The sequence below is a fragment of the Melospiza melodia genome, chromosome 6 (assembly GCF_035770615.1).
Source record: "Melospiza melodia melodia isolate bMelMel2 chromosome 6, bMelMel2.pri, whole genome shotgun sequence".
NCBI classification, from domain to species: domain Eukaryota; kingdom Metazoa; phylum Chordata; class Aves; order Passeriformes; family Passerellidae; genus Melospiza; species Melospiza melodia.
In genome coordinates this window covers 67,977,788-68,005,358 of record NC_086199.1, presented here as the reverse complement: position 1 = coordinate 68,005,358, position 27,571 = coordinate 67,977,788, and the positions used below count along the sequence as shown (strand labels likewise).

The 27,571-nt window shown below is 38.3% G+C and overlaps 1 protein-coding gene across 1 annotated transcript in view; it reads right to left on the bottom strand.

Moving 5' to 3' along the window:
* Positions 1–361: 361 nt before the first annotated feature.
* TTC17 (tetratricopeptide repeat domain 17) overlaps positions 362–27,571 on the bottom strand; it is a 54,761-nt gene continuing 27,551 nt past the window's right edge. Inside the window, exons 17-25 of the mRNA XM_063158827.1 lie at positions 11,425–11,595; positions 10,821–11,071; positions 10,105–10,270; positions 7,691–7,811; positions 7,210–7,369; positions 6,650–6,733; positions 5,100–5,219; positions 2,766–2,909; positions 362–1,433 (exon numbers count right to left, since the gene is read on the bottom strand). Of these exons, the coding sequence (XP_063014897.1) occupies positions 1,302–1,433; positions 2,766–2,909; positions 5,100–5,219; positions 6,650–6,733; positions 7,210–7,369; positions 7,691–7,811; positions 10,105–10,270; positions 10,821–11,071; positions 11,425–11,595 (1,349 nt within the window). The 3' untranslated portion in view covers positions 362–1,301. The remainder of the gene's footprint in view (positions 1,434–2,765; positions 2,910–5,099; positions 5,220–6,649; positions 6,734–7,209; positions 7,370–7,690; positions 7,812–10,104; positions 10,271–10,820; positions 11,072–11,424; positions 11,596–27,571) is intronic.

Sequence of the window (27,571 nt, the reverse complement as noted above, 5' to 3'; positions counted from 1 at the left end):
TACTTTGCATCAATGAGACAGGAAAAATATTGGGGGAGAAAAAACACCCAGTAAGTTCAAAAGCACTGTTAGTTCTTTAAAAAGAATCACAAAGAAGCATGTTTAACACTAGAAGCTGCAGAGTGGCTTACATGACAGCTGAGTTAGTGAACTTTTCCTTATTTCCTTCTGCCACAAACAGAGTGAGACACAGTGGTGCAAGGAATTTTCCAAGGGTATGCAGGAAATCTTGTCTGTTCAGGACTGTCCAAGGCTTTCCTGGCTCCCAGCTCAGTCTGCTCCCAAGGAAAGGCTGTAGCACCTCCAGACTAACCCGCACTCTTGTGAGTGGCGCATCACATACACAGTACAGGAGAAGATGTGAGTTGTTCATAAACAATTTATTTTATTTCAAGTATGTGCCCTTTTTGATTCTGGAGAATCATGTCCTCCACCAACCAAAGACAGAATGATTTGGAAATCTTCCACCTGACTTTTTTGCTGTTGATACCTTGACACCATGTCCCTCCTCCTCCTTGGCAGCTGAAAGTATGGCTCAGGGTGAGCATAAACTTGCACCTCATTCCAAAACGGCTAGAAATACAGTGAACAAAGAATTAGTAAATCAACCACTCAGGGAGGCAGAGGGCTATGAATATACAGACAAATATAAAAACATCTTATTGGGGTTTTTACCAATTTTTTTTTTTTTCTCCTGCTAGTATGATTAAAAACTACTTTGACTTTAGGGTCCTGCTGTTACCTCCTCCTCATTCCCCAACAGAAACGAAGAATTCCAAAAATGCTTCATGTTTCTCATGTTTTTTAATAAATATTTAAAAGTCTGTTCCTCTCCTTCCAAAAAAGCAGGTAATGTGGTATGGAGTGAACAAGACTGGACAAAGCATGAGTTTCACATGGATGAATTGCTGATTATCTCTTCTTACTATTTGGTATGGTTGTGTGCTTTGCATTTCCAGTGGCTTAGATTATAAGACATGAAGCAAGTTATTTTGGATGCTGATGCCAATCTGAGCATTACGGAAAAACTAACAGTGCCTAGGTCCTGTTACAGGTGGTCATGGACTCATGGAAGTTTCTTGGTTTAATATTTACACGGATGTTTTAAAATTATGTCTGTGAAATATATTTTCCAAAGATGCTCCTCTATTTGACAAAAAAATAATAAAAGAACCCTTGATCCAAATCCCATCTCTTTTTAACAGTCTTGTTAAAAATTTCAATTCATCAATTTATCTCAGCACACTTAAGAGCAGAATAGAGAATAATGACATTTTTAAAAAAGAGAAAGATGCTGATCTCTAAGGAGACCGTCGCTCTTTTTTCAGAAGTAAATGACACTGAATGGTGCGGATTCGGTTCTTGGCTGGGGCAAACTCCGGCTGAAGCTTTAATGTTGACTCATACCATTTCATGGCCTTTTCAAACTCCTCCTGTGGAGAAAGAAACCAGAGTGCAAAGAGTCAGATTCTAAAAACAGTGAACACGTTTTCTATGCCTTTCCCATCCCAACCAGTTGTGCAGCATGATATGCACTAAAGTAACAAAACCAATCCTTGTGATTTAGGATTTTTTTCCTTCTCCCACAAATAACTGATATTTTCTTGGGCTAATGACTCAATTCTGCATAATCCATGGAAAGGAGTCAAGTTATTGCTGAGAATTATTGACCAATGTTCTCACATTTTCTTTTTAATATTACACCTCTGTATTCTTGCTGTGAAAGTAACTTCTAAAAACAGATTTCAGTCAGAATTTGAGTAGATCAAAGCTTTAAAATCATGGACAATACAAAACCATCACATTTTCTGAAAAGCTAACATTTTTAGAAATAACTTGAAATTATTTTTTAAAAGATTACTCAATAGAAAGAGTAAACCTGAACAAAATTCCCCCAAAACCTAGAGTGCATACAATAGCTAAACAATTTCACTTGATAAACTGGACTCCAGGCTGGTAGCTAGAAGCATTCATGTGGAAATAGCATCTATTTTTGTATAGCTGAAATCTCATTACCTATGCCACCCTGCTTTTTTATTAACTAGGAAAGCATGCCAACATCCAATAGTGTATTAGAGGAAAATGAGAGGAGAAAAGACCCAAACCATTCTGGGGCTCTCAGTCAGTTTCATCACTTATTTTTTTTTTTTTTAAGTTCCTTTTCTCAGTAACTTTAGCTATGAAGTAGAGATAATATGAATTTCTGGCCATATCATAAAGACTAACTCGATCAAGGTGAGTTTTAAATCTTGATTTTTTTAAAAGGTGTATTTTAATAGTATATATAGACAGTATAAAGAAATTTGAGTTCAATCTGAAAATTATATTGGGCATTAAGAATCCAGATATTGAAAATGAACTTCCCTTGTGTTTGTTCACCACAACTGAGTGTTGGGTTTTACTTATTCCAAGCTTAGCTCTTCAAGACAGAGACCAAATTCATCACTAATTTTCCAGTATGATAAAAATATCCTGTATTTAGATGAGTGGACAACACAAATTACCAATTGTTTGCTACTGTCTTTACAAAGCTTGGCACACAGCATTCTTAAGCCAGCTTATAAAAATGTTGGCCTTAAAGTATTAAATGACAAATAGGGGTAAAGTAAGTAGTAAAAGTTTTGTCTTTCTAAAGATACTAATTCTTGAGGATCATACCAAATTTCTTGAACATTGCTCCTTCAAAATGATTTGTGAGAATAAGACTTCACAAACATGTAAATAGTGTCCCAAAGACAGCCATACCTGGGCAACAGCACACTCACCATTGCTACATAGACATTGGCCAGAGTGAAATGATTCACCACAAAGTGCGGCGCTATTTCCACTGCCATGGTAGCCACAATGATGGCATCATTCCAGAGTCTGGCATTGTGGAAGATGTTTGCTAGGCTTATTAGTGGTACATCCTGTAAGAGAAGAGCAAGAAACAGTTTCTTTCCATTGCAATTGTCTCAGGAACAGCAAGACAAACAGAAGAATCCACCACCAAACCACACTCATCTGGTTCCTACCCACTTCCCTCTCTTTTGATGTTGAGAATAATGATCCAGACCTATTTTAATACAAAACTACATTTGAGCCTGAGTTACATACAAAAAAACCTCACATCCACTCACAATAGTGACCATTATTACTCTTGGGCAGAAAAAAGTCAACAATTAACTCACTTAAGTGAAAGTACATTTACTTTTTAGAAGCTCTTAGACTATTTTTCTCTCCAAAGATGAGGTGCGCTCTGTAGAGACAAGAGAAGCTGTTTTGTTTGAATACTCTCCTTCAGCTCTTGCATAAAAGGAAAGGGAATATGAACAAAGGGGACAGCAGGGAAGAAAACATGGTCTAACCATTAGTGCAGCAGATGCATCATTTTTTGTCCTGCCTCTGCCATAAGAGTTGTTATTCTGATGCTGAGTAATAGCTATAAATAAAATTTTCTCAGCTAGATATGGATGGTATGTTCTTTATTTCCTGGATTTCCAGACTGTGACCTTGTCTGACTGAAAAAACTGTAGAGCCCTGGCAGATAGAACAAACTCTCTGGGAGCTGGGCCTCAAATCTCCAAAATACCGCTTAGTACCAAGGCTTAAGTGCCTTCAATAAAAAATAGGGTAAAATCACAACAATAAAAAGTTCTGGATGTATGTGATCCCCATTTTCTTGACCTTCACATGTCAAGGAATACCTGTGCTGGACAAGTTATTCATGTTTGAAAAGAAGATATTATGAAAGTCAGGATCACACGAGAAGTTCACAGGAAAATTAATTACCTTTTATTTTCATGAGAAAAGTCAAGAGAAAGTAGCCAAAGTGCATAAAAACAAAGAGGGGGATAAACCAAAATACACAAAACAGCTTTTACTCAGAGTTAGCACTCAATTAAAAGTTTCAGCTCTATCTTTACAAACAAGATCCAGAGTTTTCTCTGGGGGCAGCTTCAATATGGAGGACAAAACCAAGGCACAAAGTCAGATAGTCATACTGTCTCAAGCAACATTATATCATACTTCTAGAAAAAAGCACTACTTCACCATAATTTTGAAAAACTGTAGTTTCCAATCCATAGTCTGACCCTGACAAATCACACAGCTAAGGACTCCTTTCCCGAGGAACAAATTACATGGAAAGACAGGAAAATAAGCAAAGGCTGGATGTGTTAGGTCTTGGTTCCAAACTTGTTTTAAATGGATAATGCAAATAAATAGCATTATAGGAAATATACAAAGGATATGCAGTGGGGATGTGCATTTCTTAATTGAGGCATCTTTGCTGTTAATGGCTAAATCTTCCTAATAATATCCTGAAAGCATGAACTACTTCATCTGGCAATTTTCAGAGAAAGGCTGAAGACCAAGATTCCAGTGGAATTTACATTTTTCCAGGCTGTACAATTTGTTGCCCAGGTCAAAAAGAAAAATCTGCTATGTTGAGTAAGGAGCCTATATTACATTTATCAGTTTGCAAGAGGGAGCTTGGTGTTTAAGATCAGACATTACAATGCTCAGCACGGCACTTGCCAAGGTGAAGGGTACAGAGCACTTCAGCCAACTGAAACACTGAAGAGAAGACTCTGTCCAAAGTACTGCCTTTTTTTGGGAGCAAGGAACTGCTGCACAAAATCAAGGATGAGTGTACAACTGAGATTCACAGCCCAAATGCTTAAGATTCAAGCACTTAAGTAATTCCTTTAGATAATCACCTCCCACCCTCCCTAAAAGCACAACCAGAAGACATACTCCCTTCTCTAAAAGCACAACCAGAAAACATACACCCACATCTTGGGTTAGACTTGTCCAGACAACGGCTGATGAAGACTCAAAGTCCTAACTAACAGGAGGAAGTTCAAGTCTGGGATGCCCAGAGCAGATGTCACATCCACTGAACTGCAGGCAATTCCACTGAACCCTTTCTGCAGTTATCTTTTTTTTAAGTCCATACTAAACAAATGGTGAAAATCTTTGTTTCACCTCAACTAGCTAGTATCTAATACATTACAGACACCTGATATAGTGTTGGCCTTCACAATAGTCTGTGAAAGCTCTGCTGTGACAAGGAAAACATTCTTTCACCTGAGGAGTGGGCACACACGTGTACACACCTTCATGTGATGGGGTGCATAGTGCAATGCTTGCCGTAAACAGTCTATTGCCTTCTTTCCTTGGCCTTTCACCCTCCAGTAAAGAGCTGCCATGCTAGAGAGGACCCATGAAGTCTGATTCTGGCAAAAGAAAAACACAAAAAACTGTCATGTAAACACTGGTAGCGAATACTCTTCCTACCTTTCACTCTTCCAATTTATTTGATATACTGAGGTAGAGGATGTTACACTTTAAAAAAGCATTAAACTATTTTAAAGCAGCAAAAAGTTTCTGACAACATATATGCAACAGCAAGGTAAATGAGACTGCCAAATGAAACAAATTCCAAGTTCAACATCACTTCCATAGGAACAGAACAGCAGTTCAATAGCTTTCAACAGCAACAGTTTCAGCAGCCACAACAGCTTCTAACAGCTCTCTGATGCTGAGCATCTATATGTGCACACACATTACCCAACATGAAGGAAAAAACTTAGCTAAATTAGCTGATTGGACCTGTAGGCTCCCTGCAGTCACTGGAAAGAGAAAGGATGCCCTGGGATGCGGCTCAGTCCAGAAGCCTGCCAAAGCCCAGTCTCTATCTGGCTGACTCCCATGCCCTGCGTTACAAAGGAAAATACTGAGAATTCTGTTTCTAATCTCTGCACTAAATATTCAGCTTATTTGGATAAATCTTGGTGTCTGCAGGGGAAACTAAGCATCTAAGCAAAAAAACTAGTATACATCTAAAGTGAACAAAAACCTAACTCTTGTAACATGAGTATAAGAGTAATGTCTTTACTTTCAGGGGACGGACAAAGCTATATTGGTAATAATTTCAAAGCACAGCAAGTATCTCTGACAGCTTTAGGTCCAACAGGCTAGGGGCACCAAACTTTTCATTGAGCTCTCTTTTCCATAGTAGTTTGGGATATTGTCCCTACTAGTTGTAAATATAGAACAGCAATCCCTGACATCCTAGGGCTCACAGCTGAGGTCCTTCAGCTAGGAAGCTTGGGTTTCTCTGAGGAGAACCAGAAGTGCAGGCTTGCACATGGTACCACACCTCTGCCTGAACACATCTGACACTTCAGGCCAACACTGCACCAGGCAGAAGCAGCAGGCTGAAACAGGAAGCCCCTTTGAGCTGTCTGACAGCAGCATGCCAGGAGTGTTACTGGAGAGGGGAGACACGGCTTAACTCCACTCTCCATAAGCTCCAAATCAATGTAGCATAAAGAGAAAGAAGAGAGCTGAGAACTGTTGAAATAGTTTAATAAATCAATAATCAGCAATGCTGCTCACTACAGGGCACAGGAAACACTGGGACATTTGACAAGCTTAGGTTTCAGCAGAGAGATGCAGAAGACACTTGATGGTATAAGCATAAGATATACCTCCACAAAATACCTGTGAGGGCATTACAGATGCTAAATAGACACAAATCCCTAGTCCAAGTACTAATACATTCCTTGAGCAGGATTTCAGACAAACGATTGGAGACCGGATTGACCACTATGCCACTCATGAGCAGTAAGCCCAGACTTCTCATCTTCTCCTTTACACATACCTTTTCCAGAGCTTTGGCTATTCGAGTACCAACTTGTTCTAGTGACTGTGGTGAGTAGTGGTCTTTGCCAAGATTCTGTAGGACCTGTGGAATAGGAAGTACAAGTACTTAGATGCTGGAACCTGGTAAGAGATGTTGCCTTGCTCATTGGTTGCTTTTTTGCCTGGCATTTTTACAAATGCTGTAACCTGCTTCAACCTAAACACAACTGTCTATCTTGAGCTGATACCATCTATATAACACAGTGCTATAACTCCACGGCACTGAATACTAAGAACACGAGAAATTCTGAATATGCTGAGTTGGACTTTACCTTCACTAACATTCACAAAGAGCTACAAATACAGAGACACTAATGGTGTTTTAGGATTTCCCTCAGGGCAGACTGTAGATGGCTGGGAAGGCATTCTGGTAAAATTTCATGCTGCACTGTTCTTAGAGTTTTATCCAGGCATTCACTCACTGAAAGTCACCTCTGGAGACAAGGCACTGAGCTAAATGCACCTTCAATCTGCCACAGTATGGCCACTTTTGTGTGACAGTCTTCAGCTCTGGCATACCTCTTTCAGCTGACTTTCTCCAGTGTAATGCAAGCTGGCCCGACTAGAGACACCTTGCAGGTGGTCCAAAGTATGCATACTGGCTGGGAGGTTTGGGTTACAAAGGGGCTCCATGGCTGGTTCCTGCAGCTGTGTGGCAAAATCAATGTGTTCTGTAATGCTACAAATGTCATAAAACAAGTCAAATTAGTTAAAAGAACAGAATAGTCATTAGAAAGCTCTCTAGTGAAAGTAAACTGCCCAGAACCTGGCAGAATCTCATCTGAGTAGCTCGAGAAACAAGAGAAACGGGATCTTTCATTTGCACTTGCATTTTTCAAGACTAATTAATGAAATTCCACATAATGCTTTCAAACTTCTTAGAAATCCTGGAAGTTTTTTCTTACTAACATAAAATCTTCAGTTTACACACACTGAAGACCAAGTAACTGTCCTGCTTTGTGTAAGTAACTTACTTAGGGCTCATATCCAAGATACTCACTCGATGTTTTTAGCAGAAACAGCAAGCCACGTGCTGGCTACAGTTGTAAGCTCTACCCTGCGGAGTTTCAGGCATTCATCAGGACTTGGCCAGCCAAGGCTGCGGTAGTCATGCCTTTTTCCTTGAGAAAATAAAACAAAAATAGAAGAAACTTTCTGGAAGGAGAAAGACATTCTACTTCAGTACAACGACTCTTAAAATACTCTGTGCCAGTGGATACATCCCCTACATTATAAAAGTTACTGTCTTGCAGAGACATTTCTTTAAGAACGTTCCTGAATCTACATGGACTGAATGGGACTGCTGGCATGCACAGACAGAACCAGACTGTGCACAAGACACATGAGGAGATGAAGTTTCAAACCTGTTTCATTACACTTTTTCCAAAACTACAGATTAAGAACAATTGCCAATCTTGTTTACAGGTAACGTTGCTACCTAAATGTCCTTAAACCAAATGTGTGAGTCATCATTAATGTTCTACAGCTACAGTTAAAAACCAGTAAAAGTTGACTTGTTTATCTGTTGACAATTCCAGGCAAAAAAACCTGCCAATACTGTTCAATGAATATTGTTTAAGACAGTCAGTGGCTTTTACCATGTTCTTACACTCAAGATGGAAACCTTCCTGAGACTATTTAACAATTACACTTTAGCTCTCCCACTTTGCAGAGGAGCAAAGCAAGGCAGGGAAAGGTTAAATAACTTGCTTTATGTTAACTAACAGATTCCTGAGAGAAACATGAACCTGATCTTCACATCTGAACTAAAGCCTACTGAAATCTTTCCCCCAAATTTGGTAGATACTCTATCAAGTCCTAGGAAACTGGCCTGTGTTAAATGTTAGGAAACATTTTCCTCTGGTATCAGAAACATCCAAACTATTTGGAACATAAGAAAAATTCACTATAGCAGTAGATTTGCACAGTGGGAAGCCAAGTTTAACAACATGCCAGTCTATCGAATCAGCTACATAGAGAATATTTCAGTATTTATTTCTAGTTACGTGAAATTTTGCCCATTTGGATGCAACGCCTATTTCTCATCCAAGTTACAGTAAACCACTTTAGCATATTTTGCAAATAATGAAGAAGTCTGCAATACCATGAATTTTAGAAAATATTGTGATAAAAAAGAAATTAAATTCGAGATACAAAGAAAAATTTCAAAGGAAAATTTTCAGCTCCCATCACCACCACTGCGAACTATCGAATGCATGTTCCTACTGGCGTGAATGGGAAAGGACATAAAGAGATATGGAAATGCTACAGACACAGTTCAGTAGTCTGGGAAGGAGTGATCTTCAATTTGTTACTTAAATTTTGATGATTTAGCTCTTGCAAAGAGGATGCCAGCAGACCCTGCCTCACAGGAAAGTTGGGAAGATTACTTTACAATTGAGGGATGCTATGTAATAAAGCCACAGAAGTAACCAGAGGGAAAGAAGATAGACATTGAGGAAAGGACAGGTGTGTACTACTCACAAATGACAGTCTGTTTGCATGTATTCCTTCCCCCCCATTTAAATATTTAATTCAATAACCTACATTTGTCAGTTGCTAAAAAAGGAGGTTGTTAAAGATTTAATGTAAAAGCCTTCAAAATGTGAAATCACTTTCCAGGTCATCAAATTGTCAAGAACTAAGATGCACTGTAGAACTTTGCTTACACATCAGCCCCACAATATTAAGATTTTAGCTCCATTGAAAGGTTAAGACAAGTAGTAAAGGGGTCAATTACTTGGGTTTTATTCTCTGGCACTATATTAACAGATTATCCTCCGATTCCTCTTATTCAACTAGCAAAAACTCCATCTATCTCTCAAAATCTCACCTGTATTGGTGCAAAACCCTTCTCTTCCATGGCCACACTGTTTTGGAAGACAGTTCTAAGTTTTCTCTTATAATATCACTGAACAATTATAGCAGAACACTTGATTTTTATTTACTTAATTTTTATTAGACTAAGCTTTCAGCTCTTTCTCTTTGAGTTGTATGTCTTCTGCTTAGCCAGAAATCAGAAGTCTTATTCTGCATCCTGATAAACTAACTTCTCTGCTCATTAAGTTTATCAAAAGAGATCACCAAAGTCCCCTCTCTCTTTTACAACTTCTACTTACAATATCTACCTCTTTCATTCTTCACTCTCACCACAACATCCCCCAGAAATTTTGGAAATTAACCAGAAAGTTTTCATTCAACACATAAAGTTAGGCTTCACTTCATCAAGAAGGTGCTGATGGAAGAGATTTCTTGGTTTTCCAGGTACTCATCTAGAAGGGACATTATACTATGTAATTTTTGTGATGCTTATTTTCAGTAATAAACCAGTGTAACATAAAGGCTGCAAAGGAAATAAATCATAGTAATACAAAAGCTGTAAATGATTAACTATCTCTAGAAGTTGCAGGTTACCTATTGGTCCAGGAGAAGGTATCTTTGGTCCACTGATCTCTAGAGCAGTTTGGTAAAAGTGTTCATTTTCTGCATTAGTCCCTTCTTCCACATTTCTTCCAACTGGTTCCTGAAGATCCAAGCTTTCAACTTTTGGTTTCTTTAAACGTTTGACCTGAAAAGTGATCTGCCAAAAGAACAATATTAGCAAGGTTAACAGTAGGAAACACCATGACTGTTTTGCACTACTTGTTTTAGCCCAATGCAGTACTTGTTTTAGCCCAAAGATGTTACAGATGAGATCTTTGTCTCTCTCTTTTCCTCCCCATCTCAACTAATTCTCAAAGCCTGCTCCCTTTCACTGCATCACACCATACAAACCAAGTATGCAACTTCTGACCTCCTACACAAGAGAAAATCAATTTAATTGCTGAAGAACTGAAAGGCATTTTTCATAATATATTTTATTGGCAACACAATGACAAGAGGGATTCCTGTGTTTTCATGCTAACTAGAACTTTTGGTTAAAATATTTTTTTATTTTTAACTGTGATCAAGAAGTTGGTGATGGATTGAAACTACTTGTTCATTTCACATTGGCCATCGACGACTCTTTTAGGCTCATAGGAGAAGTTCATAGATCTGTATCTCCCAGTATTAAATCCCTTGAACTGTCTTCATCTTTCCCTTGTCCACAACAATTAGTACAAGACTTAGGTAAACTAACTCAAACTTACCCATTCAGCTTCATCATCATCACCACAGTCCCCAAAACAGGAGCTAGCTCGTCCATCCTGAGATCCCTTCTTCAGGACCCGGATTCCCTGCAAGTCCATCCGACGACCTTTTACCTCCAGTGCCCCTTCAAAAGCTTCCTGAGGCCAAGAATTTTCAAACTCATCCACCAAAGCCAGCATCTCTTCAGACATCTGATCATCTTCTAAACCCTCCACTCCTTCTGAACCATTGCTTTCTGCAGTGACTGTGTCTAAGAGGGAAAACCATAAAAAACTTCAAAAATTGTTTTCCCTGTGCTTTCACAAATTGTAGAAAAAGAATCTTTTTTTCTGTGATCTAACTTTTCCCCTTGCACAAGCCAAGTATCACTGACTAGTCACTACACAAAGAGAGAACTAGACAATGAACATCTCCCCATCACAAATAAGCAGCCCTGTTGTGCTTGCAGAAGAATGGTTAAAAGAATGAAACTAGTTTATGGTTACTTACTACTTTATGGACAGAGAGGGGAAAACACAGCTTCTCAGTGGAAAACAGACAGCCCTTCTGAAAAATCTAGAAACAATTTTATTAGCCAGAACTGATTTTGTAAGGCTGACTTACTTTCCAGTCTCAAGAAGGAGGGATCCCTTGCTGAACTCTGAGTAAGGACTTCTGGATCTTCTGTACCTCCTTCAGAGTGTCCTTCTGTCACTGCTGTAGCTGACTCATAGTGGTCATCAAAGTATTTCTCCTTGCCATAATTGTCATCTGGATTTTTCTCATGACAGTGGCCTGAAAGAGAGAAATTTAATGATATACCATGAGAGAAAGCTCCTCCTGGATACAAGTGCAGAAGCTGTATTGTGGAAGCTACCATCTTCTAGTTTTGTGTGGATTTTCTATGTTTTTAACCTATGGATTAAAACAATAATTCTACAAAGTATGAAAGACTTCATTCAGTGATTAAAAACTAATCTGCCCACTGACAAGGGAGATAATGTATAACAGTTACAGGCTATTAGGTAAATGCTGTGAACTACTAATGCAAGAAAGACCAGCTACTTTTCAAAGGAAGGTTGCACAGGAGGTGAGAAATTACTGTGTGCTGGTACCCACTGCAATGAACACTCCCAAGACACGTTTTAGTGACAATACACCATATGAGGTGTTTGCCTGCCACATGAATTTTCACTTAAGAGACCACAGTGGTCACCATGCTTGAGAAAAGAGACAAGGCAGACTGATCTGGAAATGCCAGGCTGACCTTCTACGCCAGCAACAGACAGCATGTTGGCACAACCAGCTCATGAAATAGAAAGACAAAAGTTAAGAGCACTAATCTGTGCAAAAAATCAGAAGTTTATACAGCTTAAAATTAAACATCTATAATTTTGTGCTCAGGTTACAAGTTCACATTGCACCAAATGCAAAGATCCAGGAATAACACTGGAAAGAATCCAAATGCAGAGTCAGTAATAAGCAGAAATAAAAAAGGGTACACTTGCAACAGTAGCCTTTGAGCATCCTTTAGTGCCACATAAGCATTTAGACACTTTTAAGGGTGACCACCTGCATCTTTGTAACAACACTTTTGATAATAAGTACATTTTAACTACAAATCTCCAATTTTTTAATACTAATTACTTTCCACAGCCAGAGGTGCTTAGGGAATACAGCTAATGATGCCATTCTCCACATGTGCGAGAGGCTGGGAACTGCCCTGAACCCCAAGGTGCAGCTATGGGGCTGAGACACAGACATGTACACAGCTACTGCTTTAGAACCCTTTCCTTCCTTTATTTCAGTCACTTGTGAGTGAAAACAGTATACGTGGAGAAATGAATTAAGAAGCCCACAGCTGAATAAAAGCATTAAGAGATTCTCAAGTACATTCTCCATTCTGCCCTCTCTGAGTGCAAATTGTATTTCTCTATGCATATGGGAAGCATTATTTTTTTCAACCAGAAGCATAAAATAACAAGAATGTGAACAAAGTAGATCAGTGAGCCCTTTCTACTTCACACAATGATCCTATGGTACAAAGGAAAATTCTAGGTTTTACACCATCATCAGGCCAGTGGGATGAGAGGATGGCTCTAACTCTCACATAAGGGTAACTTGTTCCAGTGCTTCTCTGCAAAGTGAAACTACAGCTTTTAGCTCTCTGCTTCTCCACCTGGGAACACTCAGGTGTCACCTTTGGAGGAGAAACAAACCAGTATTTTCTCTGTGTGAGTGACCAAAATCAAACTAGATTTATAAATCTTTTGGGAAAACTATTTCTTGTCCTACCTCTTCTGCTGTATGTAAGAAAACAAACAATGTTATGAGTAAGTATATAAACCAGAAGTAGTTAACTTCATAAACTCTTCTAATATCTACCATCCACTTATCCTCAACCTTTCCTACTCTATCAGTCATTGATTCTTTCTTCAGTCCCCTGCTCACTTCTCCCATTCTGCTAAGAAAAACTAATCGGTTTCATATCAAAAAAAAAAAAAAAAAAAAGAAGAAAAAGATAAAACAAGCACTTCAATATATGGAGAGCCTCACGTTTAGTCATAACAAATGGTGCACACAGAACACTTAAGCTGTCCCCACCTGACATCAACCCAGCCTGATTTCAATGCAAGTCAGGTGCTTAGAAATGTGATGGCCACAATTCCCTTGGCTGAAGATCCACTCATCATTAGTATAAAGAAAGAAGCAGAGGGGCTCAAACATAGATAACTATTTTTAATTGAAATAAAAATGCCAAAAAGGATTAAAAAAGCTGGAAAGCACAAGCAGAAGGAAAAAAAATGATGGTACTTAAAATTCTACTTAACACCAACTCTGTTAACATTAATTTACAAACACTGACAGCTAAAAACAGGCTAGATGACTGTGCTGGCTTTCTTGGGATCTGAGAGCTGCTATATATAGAAACCTGAGTGACCTAATTTTTTCAAATTGCTGCTTTCAGTTATCTGATATTGCTGGAGACAAAAACACTAGTTGAAAAACCAATGGAAGTTGAAAATCTCTAGTGAGTGAACCATGAAGCTGGTGGTGCTGAAACACTGCAAGTCAGAACTTCACAGTTTCTGTCAGCCAGAAGCTTGAAACCCACCAGGAAGTCCAGCGGGGAAGAGTGTGAGACCAGCAAGGGAACAACACAGCCCCAAACTCCAGGCACAGTCTCTGTCTGTAGAACTTTGGCCATATCACTGCAATACTTACAGCACCTCTGTTATGTGAAGGACAAAAGTGACCACTGACCTAAAAAACCTAAAAATGCCCAGATATTTATTATTACTATTTCACATGTATTCTGGCTGTCTTAGTCTGCCCATGTGTTTTAGGTATAAATTCCTGACACAGTGATATTACAAAACTTGGAAGTCTAAAATTTCTACATTGTACTTGGTAAGTTCAGCTTACTTCACCTTGAAAATTTACTAGAAAAGGATCACTTTCTTGCTCATTTATTTTCTGAGAGCAGCTGTTGTCACTCTTCCCATTGCTTCTGTAGAGCTAAGAAAGTTCAGAGGGAAGAGGATCAGAGTTCTGCCTTACCTTATGTATTATGAGACCCAGCTACTAAATTCCAGACAGTGAAACAAAAATCAAACTGATGATACAAACAAGTGTCTGGGCCTTTGTTTAAGTGATGCAAATAACACAAACAGTCTGTACCAGGTTCATGTAGAAACTGGTGGAAAAACCCACATAGTAGTTCCTAATTTACAAAGGAAATCTTCTGGAGAAAAAGCAAATACAAACTCTGTATCTGAGACTGAAGCCTTGAGACCTTGGAGATTAAAAGCAGAACACAGCATTGTTTATTAAAGGACTCTATTCCCATACTGTTATAACTTGTAATTTTTTTTGGCCAATGTGAACACACTTGTGCAGCACAAACCAAACTTAGCACAAACCAAACTTTAAATATAAGAAAGATTTGCTGGATTATCCATCCCATTTAATATCAACCACCTCCATGATTTTCAGGACTCCTCTCAAATGTCCACTGAAGCTGTGGCAACTACTGCAGTTGGTAGGGCAGAAAAAACACAGAGAAAAAGTTAGACTTGAGTTCTTTAGGAATGGAGTGAACTCTTAAGCTGAACTCCACCTAGCATAAGGAGGGAAGCACCCAGAGTGTTGTCATCTGTCACAGGGAAGGAGAAATATTAGGAGGGAGAAGCGATGCAGTAACTGGAGGTTAAGAGCTGCTCCATCTATGAATGGGTAACAAATACTTATTCTGAACCATATTTAATGTTGTCCATTTCTCAGAAAAGTCACGCCTGGAAACCATTAGGAACTCTCCTCATTACATATGAACTTTTCTGGTGCTACGTGCTGGGTTTTTTTTGTCTAAGAGCAAATTTCTGTCAATTTAGGTGATCCCATATGCTCAGACTGAAAGCCACTCACGTAAGGCAAGGAAAGAAACATGGAGATGAACAAACAACACCCCCAGAGTATCACACAGAAGTGGTGTGCACCTTGAGTAAGTTCTTCAAAGTAATCAAACCTCACCATTAAATTAGGCACTGTTTGTTCTAAAAACGTAAATTAACTGCCACTGTAGTTGTTTGTTTCTTGAGGTATATCTGGTAGAGAGAATGAGGTCTCATTAAATATTTTCACTGTTTGATTCTTATATAGCAACTAAAGATACGTGATTTGGTGTTATCAATAGCATTAGTAATAAAAAGTGAAATTATCTCCAAGTGTCTTAGGTCAGCACAAAATTTTTACTGACATCTAGCTCTTTGTCAGGGTAGAACCTGCAAAAAAAAAAAAGGTATTCCTAACTCCACCACATATGTTCAAACATCCTAGGCTTATGAAAATTATTGGGTCCTAACTTCTAATGTTATACAGACTAGTTCCCTTAATTTTTTTTGGTACATATTTAGAAATTACAGTGGCAGAATAATGCCTCAGAACTAAAACTCAAGTAATTTTAAATTTAGGTACTGTTTTTTCTTTCCCTACTGTTTGTAATAAACAGAGCTGCATTATCACCTGAATTATTACAAGAGTCAAGGACTGTTGCTGTAGTCAGTGACTTGCATTAGGTTAGGCAAAAATGCACGTTATCTGGAGCTATGTGTCACTTAAATAATTTGCCTCTTTATGGGTAAACACAGCCAAGAGAGAATTGCACGTAATACAGATGTAAGTCAGCCTAATACCTGAGTTGTCAGAGTAGAGAACAAACTGAAACCCAGCTGCTAACACAAGTTATTAACTCCATACTTATTTTTTATGAATGCTTAAAACTAGTATTCCCCACAGTGAAATTCAGTAAAGATATTTTTTTTTCTTTCTACAGCAGGAATGACACATCACCGAACTCAATGGAAAAAAGTTTCAATCCCTACATGCAGATGAACAGACTCATCTACAGACATCTCAGCATCAATAAGGAGTCTTCTCTTTACTTTTGCACTGCTCACACAGATGCAGAGACACATAAGTAAAGGGGGGTGGTGTATTACCACTTTACATATGAGAATGGGCAATGATGCTGCTTAGAGGTCATGTGAAAAATCTGGGTGTGCTCACTACCTGAGTGACATATATTTACAATTAGGCTAAAATATATTCATTATAGAAATTAAACTGAAAGTCAGCACATTGTCACCCACCACTTTTATAGAACCAGTCTTGTCCAGTGCTTTGTGTCACAGGCAATATCATTTCCCAAGGTTTACAAAAATAATCTAGAATGAGAGAATTCACCTACCAGAACCTTTTGTGGATCTAGAACTACGGGGATCTCATTCATCAACACCTGGGATGAGCACCCTAAGAGCACCCTAAGAACTGTCTGACTTTCTGTACCACAGTGACTCTGTTGATCAACAAGCCAGGCAGTGTCACAGGGAAGTGCTGTTTGGGAGACCATTCTCTAGACAACACAAAAACATGAACTTTGACTTTCCTGGCAACGTTAACACTAGCGATTAACACACTGCATACTCTAATTACCCTGATCCTTCAAGGTGAACGTGGTAATTTCCTAAAGATCTTCTGAGACATTAACAGCAACCATATTATTCCAATCACATATAAACATATATTTGATTGCAACACATTTGCTAAGGGAAAAAAATTCAAGCCACTTATTTTGACATGAGTTTTAAAAGCAGTAGGATGAGCAGTAACTACAGGAGAGATCTATCTTTAGCAGTTCTTGCTGCTCTGCTCACCTTAATAATAAATTAACATGGTTTTATTTAGATTTTGCTCTAAAATTAATGCAGTCCTTTTCTTACTGTTTTAATGAAAAAAACCCCACATGTTTGTATTTCAAAATGAATCCCATGATTGAGCTCTGAAAGCAGAAACTGCAGAACACTTAGGACTAGAGAGGATTGCCATTAGAAATGTTACACAAAGGTCACAGGCCATAACTGCTGAACTGCACAACAGTGCTGCAATAAAACTCCAGAAGCAATACCAATGGAATTTGTTGCTTTCCACACACACAAGCATAAAAAAAAACCCCTGCAAGAATGTCCACTCAAGTTTTAGTGAAAAATGATCACCAAATGATAACAGCAGGTGAGTAAAAGAAGAAAACTAGAAGTTTCAATTAGAATTAGCTGGTTGTGCAATACTGACCTGTGAATGTTTGCTAGGTCTGTATTTAGTTCAAGAGAAATACCCCAGATCTACCACACAATCACTGTGATTTCAGCCACGCACGACTCAGCTCCAGAACAGTAACACCAGTGGAACTCCAGTGCCTTTTACAGTTGTAACACACTGGATAAATCACTAAAAAGATGTCTCTACTACCCACACATCATCATAGATTCTATTCTGGACAACAAAAGACAGATGGCAGTAAGTTCCTACTCTGATGAAGTTCAGTATCCATATGGGTACTGGAAAAGAATGAGGAGTGTAATGCCCAAATTCTGAACTAAGCTTTTAATGTGTTTTCTCCCTACGCACAAACACCATTTGTTAATTTTTAGCTTTTTCCTTTAATATAAATCCTCCTTTGAAAAATCAGAATTTACAGGATAAAAACAAACATTTTCAAAGGACAGGACAAACTGCCGATTGAAAAAGTGAAGTATTGAAAACAAATAATGAAAAGCAAAATTAAGTTGACTTTCACAAATTCCTCCCTTTGATTGCCAGTGGTCCTTCTTCAAAGATGATGAGAGGTATGTTCATAAAGGAATAGCCAAAGAAAACACTACATAAAAAAGCTTTCATTTGATACATAGCAAAAAACAGGATGATAATTTATGCCATCAAAATTCAGACCAAAGCACACAAAATGAAGCATAGAGAAGTTCTTTCTTTTTTATTATTTATTCCAGCAACAGTTTTCCAGTTAAGAGGTTTACACGGTAAAACTGTTCTCACTTGCGGGAAGTTTTAAAATCTGATTTGTAGCAAAATAGCCACTTCTAAATTGGTTATCTATTTGTTTCAGCACAGCAGTTCTGATTAAACCTTTCAAAACATACAAATATCCAACAATACATAACCAGATTTCTTGATCATATTGAGAGAAATATCTCACCACTGTGTAACAGACCAGTCCCTGATGAACAGATACAAAAATTTTCCTCATGAAATATAAAAAAAGTGATAAATAAAACATGGGAAAAAATTAAAGAGAAAGACAAACCCATTTAAAATAGAACATAATGCAGTTTAATAAGAGACGTGCTTGCAAAACATCCTGAAGAATTCAGTAGGCTACTCTATAGCGGAGTAGAAAATATCAATTTTCCTCCCAGTATCACAGAGGGGAAAATCAAAGAGACTGATTACCTACAGCCTTCTCTTTCCACCTACTAAAATAGGAACTTATTTTTTTCATGATGCACATGTATAAGCAGAAACTTACTCTATGATGCCAGGAATAGGGCATAAAACATAAAAACATCTAAATATCTATATGTAGACTGTCCCCCACCCACCCCTCTCCCCAATCCAGTCAGTGAATAAAAGAAGACTGGAAAATGTCTCTTTCAGAGGATTCTATGTATACAGCAGAAAAGTAAGTAGCCTTCCAGTCTGAATTTCAGTCTGTGCCTCAAGGATAAAGATTTTTTTCTGCTTGTTTGTTTTGGGGAAAGAGAGAAGAAAAGCCAAGAGAAATAAGCACATAAAAGCTCTGAAGACAAGGGCTTGTCCTCAGTGACTTCTCCCTGGGCCAGATTTTTTTACTGTAGGTAAGAGAATAGTTACGTATTAATTTCTTAACAATAAATACTCACTCAGTATTTCCAATATAAGGCTTGCTGTGAATATTAAATTATTACTATTTACATCCCTGTACAAAACACAATTCTGAAATCAGTTTATGATTAAGCAAAAGACAATTCTTAGTTTAAGTATCACTAGCATAAGCAAAGCCTACAGTGGCCTTTTTTTGAGCATTCTAATCTTTCTTTTTTTCCACATATTTGTTATACTAGACATCACATATTTTGTAGATCTTGTTAGATCCTAAGTATCTATGAACTCAAGTTTAAAAACGACTTTAGGTACAATGATAACATTCTACTGAGAAATGCCATCATACATTTGAACTCTACGAGAGTTAGTAACTCCACCATGGGTTACTGTTAGCTCCCCACTTCTCTGAATGCATATGTCTTGATAACCACTTTTAAACAACATACCACAGGGACCTGATTACATGTTTTTTTATTCAGAGAAGCTATTTTGATAGGCTGTATTTATGTTTATCTGTATATCTCTTCACTAGGTTATACTGTTCAGCAAGAACAGATTCATAGTCAGACTTGATCCATGATAATTTATAGACTTGTTTGGAATAGATATTCATGCAACTGCTCCTCCTAACTGGACACCAAAGCAGAGCTACTGACACACCCAAAGAGCACACCAGTGTTAACTGCCAGGTAGGTCTGTCCCTTACTAATCTAAGAGAGCTTTCAAGTGCTTGGCAGTTTGCCTGTCAGGGCACATTCTACACAAATCCATTAAAAAGCAGAACTGTTCTGTAAACAGGATAAAAAAATTCTGGTTTGACTACAGCATCCCAGAAATCCCATTTCTGGTCAAACCACCACACCTGGTTTGATGGTTCTGTTGATCAAGATTAGCCTTAAGTAAGGAATACCTGCAGCAGGTTATGCTGGATGAGAATACTGCCAACCACTCTAGATTAGAATTCAACATACTCTCCTCACACTGCCAGAACAGTACAGAGCCATAGAATAGTTACTGCAGAAAGACTAAAAATTTTTGCAAGAATGTCCTTTCTCCCCAAAATAGTTACAACATTCAAGAAGCTTCAATTTCTTCCTCTAGGGAAATTCTGAACTGTCCTAGTTTCAGTCTCTAGTAGCCAGAACAGATGATAGATTTAAAGCTTTGAGGACAGTCAGAGCACAACACAAACTCACATGAACCAGGCAACCAACCTTAAAAGGAAAAAACAAATCAATAAAGCAGACAGATCAGGGGTAGTTAAGTGCCTGGCACTCCGTGGCTCAGCGTGCAGTGCTCATTTTAATCTGAGCACATGGCATTGCATGCTGCTTCCAGACAACTTCCACATGACTCATTACAGGCTGAGGCCACACATCACCACTTTACAAGTACTCAGATTTAGGCCAAGTGAATAAAGCCTTCAAGGTCTTGGCCAGCTGCTAATGACACTAAACTACACATTGTCACTTTCCCATATGTGGTTCTTTTCTCTTCTAAACATGCTTTAACCAACTCACTAATTCAGCGCATACAGCTCAACTATAAACATGTTTATGAAACCACATCTCCCTGCAGATGTAGCTGGGGAATTACTATTCCTCCTAAAAAGGCTGCTGAACATATGCAGTTGTTGGAACTCTTTAAATAGGTCCAGCTCTAGGTGGTGCATCCAGTTAAGGTTCAGTAAGAAATTTTAGCAGCTACACATAAGTAACTGCCACAGGCAAAGAAAGCCTCTCAGAGAGGAAGACAAAATCACAAATTTCTCATTTTCTCTACATTCTTGTCATAGAAAAGCACCACACACACTGCATAGAAATGGTAATATATCTGATAACTGAAGGTATCAGCTTTTGAAAACTTAGTTGGAGAGGGAACCTTTTCCCTTTGAGCAATGTCTGGATGTTTCTCCTCCTCCTACATGAACATGTAGCTATTGCTCAAGTAAAGGAAAGATCCAGGTAACATATCAAGAAAAGTCTTTTGCACTGTAAAGGCAGATATAAATGGGAAATGTCATATTATATTTAATTAAATACTGTACTGCTTTTTCTTCATACTTAATGGTTTTGCATCAGTAAACTCTCACTGAATTCTCCTACAGCTCTAAATTCCCTTCTACAGTGCAATTCTCATTCTCTCAGTTACTACAGCAGCTGAGGCCATAATTTTCTTCTCTCTCCTCTGCTAGCCAATGGCCTTCAGATCTTGGGAAAAGACAGAATGGATGCAGAACACTAAATATTGCAGGTGTACCATTCTTAAAAGAGCATGATACTGAGACTGATGGCTGCTGGGAGAAGCTGTCAGGTACGCTGCCATGCAGGAAAGAAGCAGGCCATGTGTGTAGGACAGCAAGGCATATTCTGCAGGATGAAAGAAGCTGCAGAACAAACTCAATCATTAGTGTATTTAACACATGCAAAAGAGAATGACATTTGAACAACATGGATATACTGAAGGAATCGTGCATTGTTTACAGAAACCTTTAAGATTCTCAATGGCTTTCCAGCAAGCAGCAGCTTGGAAGCAATGTGCACAAGCAGTGGGTGCACAGCCTAGGGGTACTGGTGTAGCTAAAAATACCATGTTTAACATAGTAACACATTCTTTCATTTTTCAATTTAAGAATCTCTTCTATACATCCTTTCTGTAGTTTTGACAAGAAAAATACATGGAAAGAGAAGACAGGTTTCGATGAGCTTGGCACAGCAGTATTAGGTCATTTACCTTCAACTTCCTTCAGCCACTCAAGAGACACTAAATGAAGACTTTTCAGGGAAAAGTATGATTTTTAAATCAGGCTCCAAGGAGTGAAAAGTACCAAGAAGCCTGCATCTGGTCAACTATCTTCAAGATCATGTCAATATTCTCAATATTCTAATACTGCTGCAAAAGTGGACTGTGGGAACTGCTTCTTCCCTTATTGGGCTAGCGATGCAGAAACAGTAGCACAAACCCAAAATAACTGAGTCACATTATTCACACACAGCGCATTCTCACATGGATTTCTCCAAGATCTTCCACTCAGAAGCACATCTGACATTTCCCAACAACCTCGCTCCCCAGGGATGTTGGATTCCACCAGGACAAAGAGCAGACATCGTTCTCCATATCACCCACCTGCCTGTATTCTGCAAGTTTTCACTCTACACACGTACAATTTAACCTCCTCTTTACTCCTTTTATCACTAAAGAGCCCAAATATGGTGATCTAGAGCCCACCCGTGTGCCACCCACCAGATCTTTCAGATGGACAGTCACTGTACGATCCTCAATGACAGAGATGCTCGGCTGCCAGAGGGAACAAGAATCCAGCTTGATTTTCAGATTCCAGGTGAAACTTGCAAGGTGAACAACAGGCACATGGGTGCACTCCTGTGCATTATGGGCCACCAATGAACAACTTCAAAGGATAACAATGATCTTAGAACAGCCCCTGTTTCACACAGAACCCACTTTCTCCATCCTACTGCTACATGACCAAGGCAAATTATAGCCCTGATGTGATTCTGAGAGCTCTGACAAGCTGTTCATGTGCTTCACAGAATTCTGCTTGTTGTTTAAATACCCTACTGATGTTGACTCTTCTGTTCATACAGATGAACTTTATCATAAGGCAAGAGAGACAGCAACAGAGAAACAAATGTTCACCCAAACATCCCACCCCTTTTGCAAACTCTAAGATAAGTAAGAGTACATGCAATATTCTCAATAAGGTTCAGGAGCACTCATGAATTTTGTCTTCTAATATGCAAATGAAGGTGAGAAAAAGCTGAATTTTAAACATACAGAAAAGCTCCAAGAGTGAACACCTCAGGGGATGCTTATTCCATTAACATTAATGTAACACCATTAACACTGTGTGATAAGTGTTAATGTGATAAGCATTCCTTGGACAAACAAGATACAACACCTGGACAAGGAGGAAACTACTTTTACAATAAAAATGTCTAATGGGACCTCATTCTATAGGAAATGGAACAAAAATGTAGCTGTTGCTGGGACTATGAAGTCAGTCATAACTAGTAGGGAATAACTAAGTGAAAGGTGCATTTTAAAATGCAAAGTATTTCACATTCCTGTGTCTCAACATACTACTGAAAAGAAAACGACGTTATACTTTTGCTTAATGTTTGTGTACCCCCAATGACTAAAGGGACCTGAGTTGATTGCAGCTGTCAAACTAGTGTCAGATGCCTGCTTAAACTGGGATGTTGATTTAAGGAAGTTATTTAATCTGTCATAAGCTGACTATTAGAGCTTCAAGTAGAGATTCTCCTTTCAGGTCAACCTCTCCCCTTCGGGTCAATTTGCTTAAAGGTATAAGCTTATTAACTTTAACTAACTTGTAAGAACCTAAGTGCTGAAGGATAAAGGGAAATCCACATACATATAAGCTGAAGCACCTTTTCCATGTTTTATTTTAAGGGGAAATAGACAGAATAAACCAGGAGTTTTGCTTTTCATGCGGCACGGAGTATTGGTACCACAAGAGGGCACTAAAGGCACGCGTAAAGCGGATCCCTATTACAGAATTCGCTCTGAGGAAGGAGGATGAACTGCTCTCACACACAAACGCTCCCTCTACACACAGGGATTCAGGTTTCTCGGTGGCATACACATACATTCACTATGAACTCACACTCCTTCGACTTTGCAAAGAGCAGCACAAAGCCTTTTGTAAAAGCACTATCCTGCCAAGGATGAAAGACAGTAAGACTTGAACTTGAAGCTTGAAACAAGTTATGTTTCGTGTTTTGAATAGCATCAGTCTGTTAATAAGATTTTGAATTTTGGTCTTGTCTGGAAAAATGTGAAGTGCATGAGCTCACAAACAAATGGAACTGTGAGACAGAGATAGATGCTTAGTCTGATAAAAATATTTTGAGTACAAATGACTTCTGTTTGCTCAGGCAACAATTCTGTTTACACACAGAAAGAAAAGTCTTATCCAACAGCAACTAACAAATCAGTATGTTTCAATGGCCAGCTGACCATCACACTAAAAATATGGTTCTCATATTCTGTAATCTTTGTAATAAGGCTTGGCAACATCTGAATGTTTACATCAGCCAGTGAACTGCCACAGGAACAATCCCACAGCTGGATAGTCATCTACACACCTTAATACCTGATAAAAGCTACTTGCAGTATTTTTAGCCATAAGTGTGCAAGACAAATCTCAGCAATGTGCCACTTAGCACCAGACAAAAATGACACTGGCTTTCTCTGCTGGCTTAATAAGCAGCCCAAATATTTCATTTCTGCACCTTTGAGAGTGTCCCTGTTTTTCACATTAAGCTTTTTACACTTGTTAACACACATCTCTTGGTACTGTTACCTGTGTGTCAGACGTGGGTGCTGAAGTTATCTGTCAAGCAACACGAAGTTTCTTAACCTGCTTCAGGAACTGACTCACCAGTGACCTAACAGCTGATGTGGCAGCACCCTTAACACTGCCAAGTCGCCTCTAGAAGGATCACCACAGGGTAATGCTGGAAAAATGAAGTCTTCCAACTGTTTTCACAGTTATTTGGGAATAAGGCACTGTGTGGGTTCTTGCTGTATATATCATCTATGTTAGATACAATTGCTTGAACTCCTGCAGCTGTCTAAAATACATGTCACAGGTAACAGGGTTTGAATAATACTGGACACTTCACACACGTCCTACATAAAAAACCCCACCAAAAACCTCTGCGGTTTTGGAAATTCTTCTACAATGAAAAAAACATTTATATAAATGTGAATACAGGAGGCAAAAGTTAAATAGAAAAGTGTTGGTCTGAGATTTTAAATTCTCATTCTCATGTGCATGACAAGACTTGGGTTTGAAATATAAATTATCTCTATCAGAAGTTACTAAAAAACAGTACCAGGCAGCAGTACAGACAGGAAAATATAAGCAAGCATCCAAAAACTCAGCGTTAGTCTGTCACACTTCCAATGTCCTGTGCTAATAGCAAACATCCCAACATGCTTGAGAAAATGCCTATTTCACTTATTTGAAATAAACACCAAGCACATACTGTAATCAAAAATCAGGCCATGAATTCAGATTTTTGATCCCATATTCCATCTCATGCTAGCATATAATTCCCACTGACCATTTGCTGGATTCTGCCAATGGCTCAGGGCAGCAGAGCAAGGAATTCCGTGTCTCGCTACTCAATTCAGTTTTCATGAACAGAGGCTTTTGACAGGCGAAGCAAAAACACAGTTATCACATGGGCCTACAACCCAAAGCACAGGAAGCCTACTGCTGTTACTTTCAGAAATACTGAAAGAATGCTCATCAAAACAAGATATCAAACCAGAGAAACAACTCACATTCCAAATTCTTGGTACATTTTTCAGTATATCGATCTCAAAGGATACAAATAATTTATGACATGCCATCAAGTGAATAATAACAACCTCTTTTCAACTGTTTTCTTTGGACTGAAGGAGCAATAGAAGACTCTCAAAGTTTCAGGATACTTTTAAGAGCAAAATATGATTTCTGAGTACACATTCTTGAAATCATTCTGGTTTTGGAGATTTTACCTCACTTTCATATAGCCTGTCAAGGTTTCTCTTGAGTCAGTTGAAGTTTACAGGGGGGGAAAAATATTTACTCAAGCTGTATGCAAATAAGATAGGTAAATCTACTTTTCAATTTTTAAATTTTGAGTTTGGACTTAAACCACAAATCATCATCAAGGCTGAATTAACCAATATGTTTATCTTAGATTCGCTCAAGAATGCACAAAGAAATTTACGCTATTCGTCAGCTTTATATTTTCAGGTTTTTTGCACTAAACCAAAGATCTAATAAATAATAATAAAAAATAAATATTAAGAAAAGTCCTAGAAAAAGGCAAATAATATAAATACAGAGTAAAATACTTAAATAATGGAATAGTGAAATTTAATGACTACATTAACATGCTAAGGCATATTCTGCTCCTTGTTGATTTAGCAGCTTCACAAATTCCTTATTGACCAGATCTCAGCTCCAATGTACCAGATGAATATATTCAGGCTCACTTTGCTAACCAGTGGCCAAGCTGGCAAAAAAAGGCAAGATAACACTGTTCTCTTAAGCACTTTTGAGATGGGTTTTCCCTCACATTCAAGAAACACAGATGTCCTAAACAGTATATGTTGTAACAGCTGACCTCAGAATGAACACCCTGGATCAGGAACCAATGCAAGCAGAAGCCAAAAATCAAGAAAACTACATTATGCCAAGCTGAAGGAAGAAAAGCATTTAAAACAAAAGATGTCAAAGATAACTTTGGAGATAAGATACAACCACTGCACGTTTCTGTTTAAGTTCTGTGAATATACTTTTAAATTGCTTTCTGCTTAACTTCAAAACAAAGTAGCTATGACTAAAGTTTGACTGGAGTAACTTTAACATTCTGAGTTTTTAAAAGACCTTAATTAGCAGTAAACAAACACTGTTTTGTTTTTCTTTTTAGAAGAATGTGTCTCTTGTGATGAAATGTGCAAGTTCCATTACTGCTTACAGTATCTCCTAGGATTTTAAGGGCAATCTGAAGTTAAGAGATTCATTGTCAGGTGCCAGCACAGGAGTTGACATTGTGGATATCAGCATGAGATCCATCAGCTGGGCTGCTACACCATTCACTGCAGCCCACACAGCCAAACAGCACTCAATTCTCTGCACAGCTGATGGGCTCTCAATCACAGCAAAGTGCACAAGGCCATAAACTGCTATTATTTTAATGGCACAGTCCTGGAATTTGTACTGTCATCCATATTGTACCAGGAGACAGGATGGCCTCTAGTCTGTGTTTAGACAGCACAACTCTAGATGCTAAATCAGAGGAGGTTTCTCCATGCCTCTACACTTTTAAATTTTAGAGAGGGAGAGGGAATTTTAGAAAACTCTCAGGGGGAAGTCTTAGGAATGCTAAAAATCACAAGCATTTCTCTAGTGAGGTTTACACTGAAAATAAAGAAAATATTAGATGGAAAGTTACCTTAGTAACAATTTGAGACAAAAGGGATTAGAAAATATATTAATAAATAGTCTTCAAGGATGCTCATGAGTGTCACATTGGCCATATTCAAGTACAGACAAAGTACTGAATATATTCAGTAGGACCGAATAAAATGAAAGAATCCACCTCCAAAAACTATTATTTTTTAAAAATATAAGTAGTCATTAATGACAATAAATAATTCAGTTGAAAATATTTACAAATTTTTTGGGGGGAGAGATTGGATTCTAGTTCATTCTTACAGAGTTTTGGAGTGTTAAGAGCAATGATCTTGGTCTCATAGAAATAATATAATGTTGACAACAAGACAGTCTATTCCTTGAAGACTGAACTCTAGAAAATGACAACCAAAGTACTGAACACACTGAAAGGATATGAATTCAAACTAAACTGCTCTTCATCAAATTCTTCAGCTTTAAGGAAACAAATCCAGCTGACTATCTAACCTGAAGGGATGTACAAAGGGGCTGTTGAGTAGCCTAGAAGTAAGTGTGCCCTTTGATAAATACTGAATCCAGCATTCCTTGCTAACCAGTAAGAGA